This window comes from Moschus berezovskii, chromosome 9 (genome assembly GCF_049115385.1).
Source record: "Moschus berezovskii isolate FMDL1 chromosome 9, NW_MosBer_1.0, whole genome shotgun sequence".
Lineage (NCBI taxonomy): Eukaryota > Metazoa > Chordata > Mammalia > Artiodactyla > Moschidae > Moschus > Moschus berezovskii.
In genome coordinates, this window is record NC_142468.1 from 38,879,246 (window position 1) to 38,897,323 (window position 18,078).

The 18,078-nt window shown below is 36.2% G+C and overlaps 1 protein-coding gene across 1 annotated transcript in view; it reads right to left on the minus strand.

Annotated features, from left to right (window-relative positions):
• Positions 1-1,552: 1,552 nt before the first annotated feature.
• Positions 1,553-18,078, minus strand: part of SLC30A4 (solute carrier family 30 member 4) — a 31,686-nt gene continuing 15,160 nt past the window's right edge. The window contains exons 4-8 of the mRNA XM_055436325.2: positions 12,247-12,400; positions 10,484-10,685; positions 9,556-9,661; positions 8,652-8,786; positions 1,553-8,046 (exon numbers count right to left, since the gene is read on the minus strand). Of these exons, the coding sequence (XP_055292300.1) occupies positions 7,892-8,046; positions 8,652-8,786; positions 9,556-9,661; positions 10,484-10,685; positions 12,247-12,400 (752 nt within the window). The 3' untranslated portion in view covers positions 1,553-7,891. The remainder of the gene's footprint in view (positions 8,047-8,651; positions 8,787-9,555; positions 9,662-10,483; positions 10,686-12,246; positions 12,401-18,078) is intronic.

An 18,078-nucleotide genomic window follows, 5' to 3' on the forward strand; every position in this document is an offset into this window, starting at 1 on the left:
GTGACCTGGATCCCAGCCCTTCCCAGTCATGGCCTTGAGGGCTGAGGAATAAGGAGAGGAAGGGTCAAGGAAGGGGATATGCTGGGACCCGATTCAGTGCCATCCTGGTACCTCAGAACACAGGAACTCAATTAACAAACAGTAAACTTTTGGCTGCTTTCTTGCTAATCACGCAGGTAATTATGTAAGGTTGAATGTTCCCTAAACTGTTATACTTCTCTGACTTTTATACACCTATTATCTAAAGCCTGGTTGTGATTGTAACTGCATTAGTCTATATTGCATCCTTTTGGTATTACATGTTTACATGTTTTTGTATTACATGTGTATAACTATATTTAGGAGTCATCTTTGATCTCTATTCCTGAACTACTGCTCTACCTATGGGACTTTGGGCAAGTCACTTAATTTTTTCTGATCTGCTTCTTCACTTGCAAAATGGAGATCATAATTATCTTCAGAGGACCATCATGAGGATTAAATAATACATAAAAAAGTGCATGGTACAGTGTCTGAAGGGCAGTAATGGATCAGTACATGTTAGCAATCATTATTTCCCCCATCAACCAAGAGTTGACTGTAGTTTGGCTGATGTAGGGGAGGTAGGATGGCAGTAAGCAGCCACTAATTACAAGGATTTTGTGTTTTTATCCAAAGGATGGATTTCATCCTACAGTTTTTCAAGCCATCTCTACTGGGAGTGGTGACAGTATAACCCAACATGCTCTCCAAAAACATAATAATTTCCTGTTCAATTTAAAAAATACATAGGAGTTTCATGCTCTATTCCGTAACATGTTCAGTGGTACGAAGGTGGTCTTCAAAGAGCAATGTTTACTTGAATGATTATAAAATCAGCATCTGGAAGGAGTCTCAACCTATTCTAGAAAAAGAGAAATTTCCAACCAATAGAACCAACTTTTTGAGATGTCCTTTCAGTACCATGTCATCTTAAATTCAAGACTGTTTCTAAGATCAAATATATATATCAATGATTAAAACACTTTACATTCTGTAATACTTGGTCTTAGGGATTTAAAAATATATATATCTTGGGCTTTGGAAATTTTCTTACACAAAAAAGCAGAGAGGATGGAATATGCTTGTGTTCTGAAAATACTGAAACTTTGGTCAAGCTGTAACTGATTAAAAAACCTGTTGGAACTAGGATTTGCCTTGAAGCCTTCACAGTTGAATATGATAGATTAGTGAATGGAAGTCCAGGAAACTCTTACCTTCACCCCAGTTCTGAAGTTTGAGGCCAGACATTCAGTGTAATCACTGTTCAGAGGTAAATATATCCCTGTTACCTTTATGCTGTTAGCAGGTTTCTTCTGGAAAGGATATAGGGGAATGGTGATAGGAGAAGGTGCAGACAGACTGACTTTCCTCAGTCCTAGGAAAGTCAAGGAAACAGTCTTGCTCTAAGGCTAGCCTTGCTTCATGAGGTCTGTAAAAGTTTCCTATTTAAAAAAAATCCCAGCAATTCTAGCAGCACAGTTTTTGAGGAACTAGCCTATTGTGTTCCCCCTTTGTTTGGCAAAGTAATAAAGCCACTCTTTCTTTCTCTTTCAAAAACAAAAAAACAACAAAAACATTCTATACTCTTAACAAGAAACACCTCAATATATTTTGCAGAAAAACCTACCCATACACATCTTCTCCATACTATCAGCATTTTGTTAAAATGAACAAAAGTGTTTTGTTTTTTTTTTTAAAAACACCACCGCCACAACTCACAAACCAATGTGCAGAAACTGGGAAGTGAAACACAGACAATAGGAATTTAAAAGTCAAACCAGAACAAGTCTTTGAAAAGTCCAGGACAGGATACATGGAAGCTATTTGGTAACTTAACTAAGTATCATCTTCATGTTTGGTAATACCCACAGGCCAAATTTACAGTTTATGTCCTGTAAAAGTCACATGAGAGCCTCAAACCAGAATGCTGCTTGAAAATGATAAGCTCATTGGTGACACTTCACTGAACCTTACAATTTTAGGAGGTTTAAACATCTTATCTCCATGATTCACGAAGAGATACTTAGTCCCAGGCTTCATACTTTCTATATATGCTTCATTTATTTCACAGCTTATAGCAATTATAGATCATAGTTGGAACTGAAATATAACCAAAAAATATTATTCTAATATATTAAGTAAGGCTGAAAGTTTAGCATAAACTGATTTATAAGATTGGTACCCCAAATTAGGATTATTTTAATATGACATGAACCCCAAAAATAAAACATCAAAAAAATAGAAATAGACCAAAGAGTATGTCACAAAGAGTATGTAACATATAAGTGCTTACTAATATATCTAAAACTGTATTTATTATTATTTTCAAAAATAGTTGTCTTTTACTAGCTGAGTACCTGAAAAACTTTAAAGAACATACTCTTTTAAAAGCCTTATAAGCAATTTTCAATTTACTTAGCAGATAAAATGTTATCTTTTTGTTTGTGAGCTCCCAGTTGGCACCAACTATATAAGGTATTCAACATGTATATATTTTTATTTCATTTTTTTTTGGTCATAACTTGTGTGCAAAATTAAAAAATTCAGGTGAATAAGCTTTATGTTGAAAAGTATTCTTAAATGGTGGTGGTGATCATGGTGCTGTAGCAAATGGCTTGGCTGCTGAACATTATGTAGAACATATGGTAATTGAAATCTTGCTACTCTTTCTCTGTATTTTGGCCCCAGACTCCGAGGGGGATAAAGAAAAGAAAAATGATAAAGGGAGGAGAAGACCTTTTGGTGACTCAGCTGTCAGACCAACCAATCACAGGAACTTCCATGCGGGCTCTGTTGAGAGCTTGCTGGATCCATTTATAATGTTATGGTCCTAAAATGGTACAACAGGGCACACCAGAGACCAGCAAACTTTTTCTATGAAGGGACAAGCAGTAAATATATTTGTCATAACTACTCAGTTCTGTCACTGTAGCATGAGTGTAGTTGTGGTTGAATGAATATGGCTGTGTTCAAGTAACTTTATTTACAGATGCTGAAGTTTACTTTATGTAATTTTCACATCATGAAATACTATTATGATTTTTTAACGTTAAAAAATGAGAAAACCACCCTCAGCAACTTGGGCCATACAAACAGATTGTGGCAGATGAGCCAGTGAGGTGTGGTGTCTGAGCCCTGGTCTGCAGTGGTTGGAGGTTCTCGGGGCACTAAGCTCACACTTTCCCATGGGCCTCACCAAACTCACTCCCACAGCAGCTTCTTTCTTTCCTTTCTGCCATTGTTGCTGGGCTGCATGGACATCAAAGGGGGCTGATATGGGAATTCCCTGGAGGTCCAGTGGTTAGGGCACCTCACTCCCACTGCAGGGGTCCAGGTTCATCCCCAGTTGGGGAACTAAGATCCTGCATGTAGCATGGCTAAAAAAAATTTTTTTAAGAAGTGACGGATATAAAAAGATAAAGGTTATTTCAATCTCTCTTTTATCCTCTCTGGAAGATTTTCTTAAGGCTTATTTCTTAAACATCTAAGAGGCCATTAAATTGGAGATTCTAAACCTAGATAGCTTAAAATCTATTTTCCAATGCTTTTCTTTCTATGAAGATTACATTTTGAGGCCTATATGATTATTCGATTTTAAATACCTAGAAATTTAAGGCACTGTACACTTTCATTTTTTTAATAAACCACATGGCAAAACAATACTTTAATAAATGTATAGGAAATTACAATTTGAAGATTGCAAATTCAGTACATATACTATAGTTTGATTTTAAATTACATGGACAGACTCCAGCTTCAAAATCTTTCTAAAATCAATCATTACGCAAAATACCTGGTTTCTGAAAGTGTATATGGGAAAGTATACACAGTTTCTTAAAGTGTGGTATGGCTTACTTATTAACATGTATTTATTTAGAGAAGCATAAGCTTTCCAAATATACATTATCTTTCAGGTGCAAAGCTGACATACTGGCACATTACAATTCTGTTGCAGTTATTTCAGAATATACTTAATTGCAATATTTAAATTGACACTGTCATAGGTTTAACTGGGAAAGTCTTCTTAAGTGTTTTCCAATCTTACCAAAAATTAGAAAATGTTTGTTGGTCATCACAATATGACTAGAAAAATGGGTTAAACCTTTTGAAAGTGAGAATTCAATGACTGGCGGGCTGGAATGTGTAACGGAGGGGCGCACACACAATTTAACACTGAGGACTTCCCATGATGGTTCTTCTCTACAAAGTGTGTGCTCCTGCTGGCATCACAAGCAATATCCCTGGCTAGCGATCTGTGACATAAATGTGAAGCCCTGTCCGGTGGGATTCACAGGACAGATCTGTAGCCAGGGTTTGCAAATGGTATCGTGGTTAGAGAGACATTAGGCATAATCAACAATCTGAGGATCAAGCTGGCCTCCCCTCAACAGAGCATACAGCAAAATGTCACTATGCATTTGTGGCTAATAATACCCAACTGGCTCCTAAGTGAACCTTGATTCAAAGACAAACTGAACCCGATGACCTAGTCTTTTGAACACATTCTGTAACTTTAAATTTACTATATGTAAGGCAGAGGCAACAGCAAAAGTGTCTAAAACCTTATTCCAAAGGGGCTCAAATTCTATAGAAGAACACCTTATTTCGTTGAACCAACTAAAGATAATGCATTTAGCTAATTGTGCTTGTTTGAGAAGTGAGTGCTTCGCTGTGGTAAGAGTGGTTGTTTGAATCTTAGCAGTGATCCTGGCTTGTGACTGTGCAATGCATCTACTGCCACACTTACCATAAAACTCGGCATGCAGAGAGATTTGGATCAGGAACAATCAGCAGCTTAAACAAAGGTTCTACCCTACCCAGAAACACATTTATAAGTGGTGCTTTGTCTCTGAAGGATGATTTTTCCTCACATTAAAAGGAAAGGGAAGCTCATATATCTGATCCTGCCTGCGTCTATTCTGGGAAAATTCTACTGAAGACAAACACTCAGTGAGGACACCGGGGCTCTAGAGGTAGAACCAGAACACTGAGACTCGTAAGAGCAGGAAACTAGTGTTAGAAAATGGGAACGAAGCACCCAAAGTGGAAAACAGTGAAATAAGAAATCTAGTGATTTGGCAAACAATACTGATGGGAGCTGCAAGTTGTGAAAATCCAGGCTCACATTACACAAGGAATAGCTAATGGAAATTGTATGGAGGAATTCAGGTGCTTCTGGTTCTGCATTGCAAAGCCCTCTGAAATATGCCTTATGGAACAATATTCCCCATGTTATATTTCTAAAGCAGCATGGTCATTAATGAAACAATAGGCCATAAAAGTCAAAATGCTGCATCTGGCCAGAGCTGTGAAACACAGGTTATACACATAAGTAACTCTGATTATTTGCAAATGATAACCAAAATACACCTCACTGAAGAACTTCCCAGTTTTTATGTTGTGATCTGTTTTCCTTATGGAAAATTAATAATGCTAGGTGATTATACAAACAGCCACTGCCTTTGCTGGACAATGGAGAGCCCTTTTTGAGAGCTGGCTGAGGAGCATAACTAGGGGCTGTAACTAGGCAGGGGAAGGACAGACCAACTGTGCAATTCCTGGTTGTATCTGCTAAGTTCACATCCTTCTCTGTGGGTCTTATGAAGTTACAAGTTAAATCTATCAATCCTCAAATCTTATACTCCCAGTGAAGTACCAGTACAAAGTCTATAGTCCTTGCTACAAAAAGCAAAGCATAGGAAAACTTCATATGTTTCTCATTTTAAGGAGAACACTATAAGATTTACAAAAGTTTTTGGTCTTTCTGCGTTTTACAAAAGGATCCTCTCAATCCTCAAATGTATGTCAGACTGTTTCATCAAGTAACTTTCCAAGGAATGGGTTATTTATGAAAAGTCAGATACAGCTATTTAAGATAAAGGGAAATTTATAAGAAACAAGCTGGGTAGCTATGAGGAACAATTTGAAAATATGGGGAAATCCATTAGCATAATTAGCAATATGCATATTCTTTTCCCTTCTCTGGCTAGGTGCTCAAAGTCTACACGTGCCCAAATGTCCACTGAAATGCCTCTCATTTATTCTTACTTGCCCTCTATATTTTAATTTTATATTTACTTTTATTTCAACAGCTTATGTGCTACTGAAATTTTTGAAAAATTCAAATCATTATTTTAAATAGATTCATAGTAGGAATCTCATCAAGTTAATATTCAACAAACATGAGGTTTTATTAGGAACCATTAATCCTTATCAACCCTTTTACTGGATACCGTCAACAATAAATTTTGGGGTAAATCCAGGTTTTATCTTAGGTTTATTACATAGTGAGGTATTTGGCAGAAAGATAAAGTGTGTGTCCTGTTCATTTATATCAGGAGTCATCTGCATGCCCATCTAGGATTTTAGTTCACAACTTGCCTGGTACACTGCTGCACTACTCTGATTCTGAGGAGTCAAAGAACCGTATCTGTTCTTGGTATAAGAAACTGTTCTTCTTGAAAATGGATTTCTAACATGCATAAAGATAATCTCAAAACCAACAGTTGCAAAATGAAACATGAATATTCACAGCTGCCTCTTTAACACAATCGTTACCAATTAGTTGCCTCTGCTCTGAAAACTATTATGCTTAGCCTCCCCACAACAGATTTAATGTCCATCCCCATTCCCCTGCTTCAAAACACAAGAACACACAAGGTCAAAAACCCTTGAAAATTTTGTCTTCTCAGAGTAATATCTTCCTCGAATCCCTCTGGGCATTTCTGTTATGATATTATTATTGGAAAAACTTCAAAATTATATCCTAGAATTTCTGGAGTCCATGGAGAATCCCTAACCCGTATCATTGATCCGAAATTCTTCCTGGAGGAAGGTGGTTGGTCTACACGTGAGAGGTGGAGGGCACACTGAAATTTAGTTTCCCAGAGTTCTACCCTGAAAGGGCTCCCACAGATTAACTGGCATGGAAGCAGGAAGGAAGGGACCAAGCAACTTCCTATAAAAAGGCGAGGCGGCTCTTAAAAGGACAGAGGGTCATTGTTTGCCTTCTGCAGTCTTTTGCTGTTCTTAAAACAATTCCATGAACAAGTGATTTCAGGAAGACTTCAATCTGAAACCCCACACCCCATTCTCAACTCCTAAGTTTTGTTTCAAAGTATCATATTATAATTTGAGTTTATGATTCACTTCTGCTATTCAGAATAACACAGAAAATATCTCCTAAACAATTTAATATCAGTGGCCACAATATGTAAATATTTGATTCTGATAAGATTACAAATAACCAAAAATGCTAACTTTGAGATACAAAACCCAACTATCTGGAAAAAGTTGATTACAAGTTATAACAATAAGATTCGAACTTATTTGTGAAATAAAACATTTCTGAAACTCTAGGAATGCATGCTTATTCCACTCTCTGGATAATTAGCAGTACTTTGAGAAATAATTTTGGTAAAAAGAGGGCTGGGAGTCAAATTCAAGAAGCTGGGTTCAAGATTACATAATTAAAAAAAAATCAGTTTTCCAGCACTGGCTTGATATAAAAATGGTCTTTAAAAAGGATTTTTAAATGCAAATACTGAATTCTTGATGCTTTCTTTAAGACATGTACTGTCATAATTAGTGAAGTACGGCCTTGGATTGTCTTCTATGAGGTATCTGTAGAGTCATGTCTCATTCTGTAAACAGTGTTTTAGAAACATCTTCATATGAGAATCATGGTGAAGTCTCATTTTACCACTGAATAGAAACTAGTGCTGTCAGGCTGGAGTGTCTGTTTTGAGAGACCGGTGCTTGATCGTGACATAGCTGTCAGGGATTCCATTTCTCACTCAGGTGTGCATTTATTGCTCTCACATCTGTGACTGCAGGATAAATAAGGCAGCAGTCTCTCATATATACACAGTTAGGAACTGGAACTCTGACAGTTTGCACAAGTTCTGTCCACTTCTTGCCTGTAACTCTGAAGCTGAATAGTACATTTATACATGCCAAACGTATTCAATAATAAATGCTTTGCTTTGGACTGTACTTCCTCCCATTTAGATGAACTTCCAGGAACTGCAATATCAAGAAAATATCATTACTATTCACTGCACACAGTTACATATTAGTGAACAAGATAAAGGGCAAAAAAACAATCATACTATTCTGTGTACATGTTTTTATTAGTTTGAGTTCTACCCTCTTGAAGCTATTCTGTTAGAGAAGTGTTTCAGTTCACAAAGCCAGAACGACTTCTTCTTATTCCAATTTCTCTAGTCCACTCTTGCATAGAGAAAGAACACTAGACATCAATTACAAGTCTTTCATCTTCTGTAGTAGCCGTAAGCATGTATTATTTTGATAAAAAATAAAAAGCATCAATCTGTGAAATGTTTAAATAAAAACATAGAGTCTATCTTTTTCTATATAGAAAAAACATGGTAAATATACTTTATGCCTTTAATCTGAAGGCAAAAAATCAATCTGTAATATCTCATCAGAGAGAAAATGATTGCTCTGCTATCATTATATTGACTTGTAACTCACCTTTTGAAGAGCTTCACCCTTCCCTTAAAATAAATCTTTCCAGCAGAATAGTCTTCCTATTTACTCCTAAGGACAGTTGTTTAATTCCAAAGATAGAAGTCCACCAACCCCAGCATTTACCGTCAACAACATACTTAGCTGTATGTGTACTATGGCTGTAGGTTTTCCTGAAGTGAGAGACCAGATATTTAAATCTTCCACTGAATGTACATCTTCTATTTTCATCAAAGCTTCTTTGATATAGTCTACGTTCAAATGGCTTGGTACACCTATTCAGAATGGATCATTTATAAATAAAGGCTATTTTAAGAAAAGAGTTATATATTACTAATATGACATTTTTTAAGAAAAGAAACCAAATGGGTTTACCTAATTCAGTTTAAGTTAATACTTTAAATTATATTAAAACTTTAAGATAAACTATGCATACATATGGCAGGATATACACGAGAGGTTAATAAATACTTAAAAAAATGCTCACCAAAAAGAAATGTCAACCAAATCAGAATACTTTAATAAATAAGCTAGGATAGACAAAAAAAAAAAAAGGAACATACAATGATGATAAACCTACTTTTGAGAACTCATGCTTACATGCTTATACTTAGTATCAGCAAGGCAAGAATGTTGGAAATTGAATAGCAAGTTAAATGGGTATTACAGACTTAATACATGAATTACTAAACATAACTACATTAAGAATCATGAGTTGCATTCTTGTCCGAGCTCCACAGTTTATGAGCAGCATGACCTTAATGAAGTTATGTTACCCCACTGTGCCACAGTTTTGTTGTTGGTAAATGGGGATAATAATGTCTGCCTTGCCTACTTTTCTTGGCTACTATAAAGATCAAATGGGTAATAGATGGGAGAGTGCATTGACTCCTGTATATTTTTTCATGTAAGGTGGTATTATAGGCTAATAAGTATTAGTAAAAAGAAAGACATGACTCCTACCCTAGAGAATCCCTCCCACCAACAGCCCCAATCTGATTTAGGGAAATAATAAACTCACAATGAGGATACCAGAGAGCTTACCTTCTAGAATTATCACTACTGTGTCCCATATGATTCGAAAGGTTGTAAAAGCCACAAGTAATGAAAACACATATGTACAGATGGGATCAGCAATCCTGTATTCTGGCTGAAAAGAGACAAATCAAAATTGTGTGATTAAATACAAACAGACATAAAACAAGTCTGAAAAGCAAAGCAAGGCATACTCTGTCCTCTGTCCCTTCTTTAGCAGGACTGGAGCATATCTTTAAAACTTGGATATTGCCAGTCAAGAAATGTCTACTGTTCTTTGTGAAACCCATTTCCAGAAGTTTACCCATTTGTTCCACTGTTTTCCTCTGTGCCTCCTCTAAATCTTCCACCCACAAGCCACAGACTATGAGAATTCAAAGGAGTCTCAGCAGCCATCCATCTGGTCTAAGCCCCTCATATTAAGGTGGAGGGAACGCAAGTTTAGAGCTGGGGGAGACTTGCTTAAGGTCAAAGCATTACAGCCAGAGCCAACACAAGAACTCAAATCTCTGAATTTTCATTCCGGTATATATTCCAGTACCTAGCAGTTGAGTGACAAAGCTTAAAATTGAGTTTTTCAGTGAAAGCACCACCAAAACCAATAGATAAATTATTCCTTGAGGTGATACTATTCTGACTAGTGCTAATAAAAGAGTGATACTGATAGTTCAGGTATGTTTGCATAACGCAAAATGAACAGGACTGGCATTGGTGTCTAGTATACCGATAAAAGATAGTTGTGACCTTTAGTTTAGTGTTTTGTTTTGGCCAAGTCACATAGCATGTGAAATCTTAGTTCCCCAAAAAGGGATTAAACCCATGCCCCCCTGCATTAGAAGCACAGAGTCTTAACAACTGGACTGCCAGGTAAGTCCAGTCATTTTTAATGTTGAAATTAAATAATATTTTAAAATAGAAGAATTAGTGATTATGTTACCTTGAATCGTATGATGTATGCAGCTATTAGCACACCAACACTCTGAACCAGATCCCCCAAGGCATGTACAAATGCAGCTCTCACTGCCAGGCTATCCTGCCCTTGGTTGTGTCCACATCTGGGACCTGTGGTAGGAGAATTTGAGGGCAGGGAGTGGGAATGGGCATGATGGTGACCAGATTGGTTCAACAGAAACCCCATTCTGTTAAGAATAAAAGAAAAGATTATTATTCTTTCTAATATTATTAAAATATTTGTTAACTAATCAGGCACTAATGAGGCAACATGAAATTCATTCATGTAATTAATATTTGAGCACCTATTATGGACATGAGTTTGAGTGAACTCCGGGAGTTGGTGATGGACAGGGAGGCCTGGCGTGCTGTGATTCATGGGGTCGCAAAGAGTTGGACACGACTGAGCGACTGAACTGAACTGAACTGAACTGATGTATCAGGTACTGTTCCAGGTGTTGGGGTCAAAATAGTGGTAAGGCAGACATATCCCCATGGAACTTATGTTCCAGTAGAGAGGGCAGAGAATTAACAAATAAATAGATAATGTACTGGTTGACAATGTGAATGCTTTGAAGAAAAAGTAAAGCATGGCAAGGAGATGAAGAGTGATGGGGAGTGATGAGAAAAGGCCTCACTAGGATTCTGAGTAGAGACTTGAATGAAGTCAGGAAGCAAGTGGTGGTGGAAGAGTGTTCTAGGCAGAAGGACCACCAGGGTAAAGGCCCTAAGATGAAAATGGGCTCCATGTGCTTTAAAAAGCAACACAGACACTGTGGCTAGAATAAAGTGACCAAGATGCTAGGAGGTGAGCTGGAGAGGTACATAGGATCTAACAAAATGGCTATGGTAAAATGTTTTGATTTTATTCTAAGTATGAATGGAGGCCATTAGCACAGGGACTGGCAAACCAGGGTCTGTAGACCATAGTTGGTTCACTTCCTGTTTTTATCCTTTGTTTTCTCTTTTTCTTTTGCAAATAAAGTTTTATTGGAACACAGCCATGCTCATTTGTTTACATACTAAATGTGGGTGCTTCTGTACTATAGCAGTAGAGCTGAGTATATGTAAAAGAGGCTCTCAAAGCCTAACATATTTATTATCTGGTCCTTTTACAGAAAAAGTTTACTGAACCCTGGTCCAAATGATTAAGTAAGTATTAAAGATTTTGTAGTTTTTAGGAAAAAAGTTGGCAGTTAGAAAAACTTATTAAAATAAAAATACTATAAAAGTTATTTTAAAAACTTTGTCCTACTTAAATTCCTGATTGTTAGTCAAACTTCACTATGCCTGAGCAAACCCATGAGAAACTTATATAATTTCACAACAGTATTTTATTAACATTTAGAAGAAAAATTACTATAAAACTTCAAAATATATTAAAATATTACTGAATGCATACACAATAGTCTCTAAGTTCACAGTACTTGAAAATATTAATATGAACACAATAAAAAGTGTGATACTATAATGGTAGATAGTGTCATTATAAATTTGTCCAAACTCATAGAATGAGTTTAACACCAACAGTGAACCCTCATGTGAACTATGGATTCTGTGCAGTAACGATGTGTCAATGTAGAGCTCATGGCTTGTATTAATGACAAGTGTACCACTCTGGTGGGGGATGTCGATCATGGGGGAGGCTAAGCATGTGTTGGGATAGTGTACATATGAGATGTGCTTGCAGTGAACCTAAAACTGCTTTAAAAAATAAAGCTTATTAAATTTTTTAAAAATACAGCTTACATCACGTTAACTGCAACTCCAATAGCTGCAGTAATGAGCATTATATCTCCATTAATTTCATATTTCATGTGGATAGTTCTTTGGACAGCTTCATAGAGCAGGAACCCCATTAGTATATACACCAACAGCACACTAATCATAGCTGACAGAACCTCTGGAAGGAAAAATATAAAAAATAAATATATTTGTAGAATGGTTATTATACTTCATACATACTAAATACTGTGCAGTCTCTAATTTACATCTTCTTCCCTCTAAGGAGATAAAGGCATTATATTATTTTTGTCATGTTATTTTTCTTATTTAAAAAATTGTTTAGTTGTTTGCTTTGGATCCTCTATTAATTCATTCCCACCACTCCCCGCCTCCTTCTCATCTCTTTAGGGTCAAATTATGTACATTTACAAACAAAATGAAAAAAACTGAGAAAGAATTTGTAACATACTTGATTACAGACTAATTTCTCCATAGATGATATACTTACAAATCAATAAAAAAGCAAACCACCTATAAGAAAAATGGGTAAAGGACACAAATAGTAATATGTACAGGTATCAAAATCAACCATAGTACAAGAAATTCAAATAATTCCTTTTTGGCCCTTACTAAGTTGGCAAATGTTAAAAAGTTTAACAGCCATAGTTAGCAAAGGTATACTGATAGAAGCATAAAATAAAACTATCTTTTTGGAGAGCAGTTAGTAAAACTAATAAAATTTTAAAATGCATATATTCCTTAATTCTAAAAATCTATCCAACAGAAACATATCCATATGTATACAAAGACGTCTACAAAATTTTCTACTGTAGCTTAGCCTGCAGTATAAAAAAAGATCTGGAGAAATCTTAAATGCCCACCAATAAGGAACTTAATAGATAAATTATGTATATACATAATGGGAAGCCATAGTCATATATATAGGTATTTTTAATTGAAGTATAATTGATTTATAATATCATGTTAGTTTCAGTTGTACCGTACAGTGTGTATATATATATATATATCTTCTTCAGATTTTCTTCTCTGATGCTCAGTCACTTTAGTTGTGTCCAACACTTCAGTTGTCTCTAACTCTTTGTCACCATAACTTGCCAGATTCCTCTGTCTATGGGATTCTCCTGGCAAGAATACTGGAGTGGGTTGCCATGCCCTCCTCCAGGGGATCTTCCCGACCCAGAGATAGAACCTCTGTCTCCTGCATTGCAGGCAGATCCTTTACCATTGAGTCACTGGGGAAGCCCCAATATAACAAAATACTGAGTACAGTTCCCTATGCTATACAGTAGGTCCTTGTTGGTTTATTTATATTTTTAATAAAAGGGGAAAAAAAGGGACTTCTCTGGTGATCCACTGGTTAAGAATCCACCTTGCAATCCAGGGGGGACACAGATTCCATCCCTGGATGGGGAACTAAGATCTCACATGCTTTGGAGCAACTAACCCCACACACAACTACTGAGCCCATGGACCACAACTACTGAGCCCACGCGCCACAACTACTGAGCCCACATGCCACAACTACTGAGCCCACATGCCACAACTACTGAGCCCACATGCCACAACTACTTAGCCCACGCGCCACAACTACTGAGCCCTCGCGCCACAACTACTTAGCCCACGCGCCACAACTGAGCCCGTGCACCACAACTACTTAGACCACGCGCCACTACTGAGCCCACGCGCCACAACTACTTAGCCCACACGCCACAACTACTGAGCCCACGCGCCACAACTACTGAGCCCTCGCGCCACAACTACTGAGCCCACGCGCCACAACTACTGAGCCCACGTGCCACAACTAGAGAGTTTGTGTGCCATAGTGAGAGATTCTGCGTGTAGCAACAAAGACTTAACTCAGCCAAATAAATAAATATTTAACCAAATAAATAAATAAAAAGAAAAAAAATCAGGCAAATTGATAATCACAGGAAAAGATTGACAAGAAAATGTTATACCTGGGAAGTGAGACTGAGTGCTTGGGGAATTTATTTTTCCCTTTATTCTTTTTTGTAACACTTGAAAATTTTTAAGTTTTTACTATAAACACATTTGTCTTTAGACTAAGGAAAAACAAACCCATTTTTAAAGGCATGTAAGTATGCATGAATGCACTTTGACTTAGGAATTCCTCTTCCAGGAATGATATACATACGCCAACTGAGCTGCACATGTAAAAATGAGGTATGCTAAGAATCTATTTATCAAATATTACATATCATAGCAAACAAGTGAAAACAATAAAAGAAGTGATTAGTAGGAGCCTTGTAGCATGGAATATTATGTAGCTGAAAAAAGCACTGAGCTCTTAATGTTTTAATAAGGAATCATCTATGTGAAAAAAGAAAAGTACACAACAGTATATATGACAGCATTTGTGCCAAAAGAAAGAGTATGTATAAATAATGATCTGTACATGCAAACTCTGGAAGAATATACAAAATACTGTTAAAAACAGATTGTGAAGGAAATGGGTGGCTAGGAGACAGGGATAATATTCCACTATATATGCTTTCCACCATGTGAGTAAGAAGTAGAAATCATTTTACATCTTCTTAAAATCCTGGATGTTCATTGGAAGGACTGATGCTAAAGCTGAAACTCCAATACTTTGGCCACCTCATGCGATGAGTTGACTCACTGGAAAAGACTCTGATGCTGGGAAAGGTTGGGGGCAGGAGGAGAAGGGGACGACTGAGAATGAGATGGCTGGATGGCATCACCGACTCTGTGGACATGAACATGAGTTTGAGTGAACTCCGGGAGTTGGTGATGGACAGGGAGGCCTGGCGTGCTGTGATTCATGGGGTCGCGGAGAGTTGGACACGACTGAGCGACTGAACTGAACTGAAAATTACTAAAATAGGGCAATGTAAAGTACACTTAAAAATAATTATTATATAAAACTAGTGTTGATACTCAGAACAATAATAGAAAATATATAAAATTTTTCTTAAGAAATCAAATATTAAACCTTTAAGTGTTATAAGTTAAAACAACCTGGAAAATTGTTATCTGGGTCAACTCATTGCTCAAAGGTCCCAGGCAGTTCAAGTATATTGGACTTTGATACATTTTTATTCCACCTCATAAACTGCAACACAGAAAACTATCTAGCAGTAAAATAAGCTGTTTCCCCAAAGACATCTCATTAATGTAGCCAAAACTCTAAAATTCTGTGAATCAACAGATGTTAGAATAAGACAAAACATAACTCCTATTTAAAACTATGATTCACCTATTCCTGACATACTAATTATCATACTTTAAAGGAGACACAGCAATAAGAAAGACAGAGAAAAAACCAACTGAAATACACAAAGCTATGGAGACACTACTATATCAAGTCTAGGCTCTAAGCCCCTTAAGGATATACAGTCCATGTCACATTTACTGTAGCACTCAGCAGAAAGGCTGGCATGTAGTATGTACTCACGTATTTATGGGTAGATCTGTAGAATGAAGTTAGTTAGGCTGAATAAGGAAAGATAAAAAGGTATATATACAACTAAGAAGGTTAAGCTACATATGAACAATAGGTTATTAAATCCCGAAAAACAAGAATAGGTTAAAAGAAAAGAATTAAGCCAAATATAAGACTGAAAACACATAGAATTTCTTGTTAAGTTATAATCACTTATGGCAAAATATATATATATATAAATAATATAAAGAAAGAATAAATAACAAATTTTGAACTGTAAAATCTCAGGTACTAGTGGTTGGCTCCTCATTTTACTCATGAAGAAACAGAACTTTAATTCTCTTTAATATTGGTATTTAAAAAATACCAATCCTTCTCAAACTCTTCTGGAAAAAAAAAAAAAAGAACTTTAATCATGTGTCCAGATTGAAGCTAGCTAACACTTAGAACACAATAGTTTTAAGGGTACCTAAATAAAATTTTTAATATGAAATTATAAAGCAGTATATTATGTAAAGATTAACAGTTATACAAGTTAATGACATAAAGATGTGATTGCTTATGAAGATCTAAAACCAGTAACTAAAAATTCTTTCAAAACACCTTGTAATTAGGTTGGCCATACTTTCCTGTTTTCCCAGATAGCCCCAATTTATGCCTGTTAACCTGTCATAATTACTAACAGTGTCCCATTTCACTCTCAAAAGTGTCTTTGTCTTTCGGATGATATATTGTGACCCTAGGAAGTCTTCCAGATAAAATACTGTATGCTCAGTTAAATCTGCATTTCAGATAAACAACCAATTTTTGCATATAAGTATGTCCCATGCAATATTTCAGACATATTGTCATCGGGAGAGAGAGCGAGAGAGCTTGCAAGCAAGTTAAATGTGGCAACACCCACATCTAAGTGATTGTTTTCCTAAACACTGAGAATGATCTTATTGTGAACTTTCAGACAAGGCAAAACCATATTCAAAATAAAGTAAAATGAAAGTCAAACTAAAGCATAACGTTCTTGACAAGGAGGATTCCCACCCTGAGAAGGCCTGAGGCCCTTGCAGCCGAAAACTTAGTTTTTTCCCCACATAAGTAGCACAAAGGACCCTAATGCCTGCACATAGTTAAGAGTAATGGAATTCAGCTGATTCCTAGAAATTCCCAAAATGACATATTAGGATACTGTTACCAAAGATATGGCTTATTCAGTAATTAATAGGAATGTGCCTCATATTTAGTTTCCCTGGTGAAAAGCAAAGAATTCATCTGTTATTTTTTTATTCTAATGATCTGTCAAAATGTTTTCTAAACAGAGCACTGATAAATGCAAAAAAGAAACTAAGTTTTGAGTATATCTTTAGGGCTGAGATTTATAATTGAGAAGTATAAGGCACAGGAACATATATAACTAAAATTTCTAATAGTAGACATATGATCATTCTGATAAAATGAACAAAAAGTTCTTTCACTGTGAATAAATTAAACTTTGGTGAAATATCATGAATAGACCTAATTATTGTTTAAAATTTTTTCGTAGTATTTTAAATATGATGGAATGCAGATAAATGCAGGCAAGATACTGTTTTCTCCCACATTTGAGAGAGAAGGAAGCTTTCAATCAACAACCAAATTATGACTTGCTCCAATCTTCTCATTCTTGCCCTGTTGCCCTGGGTTGGTATTTGGTCACATAACATACATTAAAGTTTTCAAGATGAAAGGAGTACACAACATATGGATTTTTCATTTTCTAAAGGAGACTCAGGAACTTTCACAATTGAAACCCTAGTTTCTGTGAAAGTTACTATCCTATTAGTCTTAGATAAACTTGACAAAATGGAAATTTAGCATAAGTAAACTCTTAAAAGAGATTTTATGGAAATTCTAGAAAATCTATTTTATAGTACTTCTAACATAATTTGGTTCTTTATTCTACACACAAATAATTGTATCACTCTACTTGGCTGAATGGTAGCACTGGAGGATGGAGTAAGATGAATGAATATGTGTTTTGTAACACTCACTTGGGTCATTTCATTCAGCTGAAATACAAATGCTTATTATGATCAAGGATCTAACAAAGACCAAAATATACCCTAAATTTCACATACAGAGGAACAACAGTTTTGATTCAAAAAGGTAATAAATAGTAAGAGCAAAAGTTAAATGGAACAAAACACAGATGATTATCAAGTTTTGATAGTACTATAATAAATTAAAAATGTATATTGTACATTTTAACACATCTGTAAATTGCCAAAGGGTTTCCCAGGTGGTACAGTGGTAAAGAACCCATCTGCCAATGCAGGAGATGCAAGAGATGCAGGTTTGATCCCTGGGTCAGGAAGATCCCCTGGAGGAGGAAACGGCAACCCACTCCAGTATTCTTGCTTGGAAAATTCCATGAACAG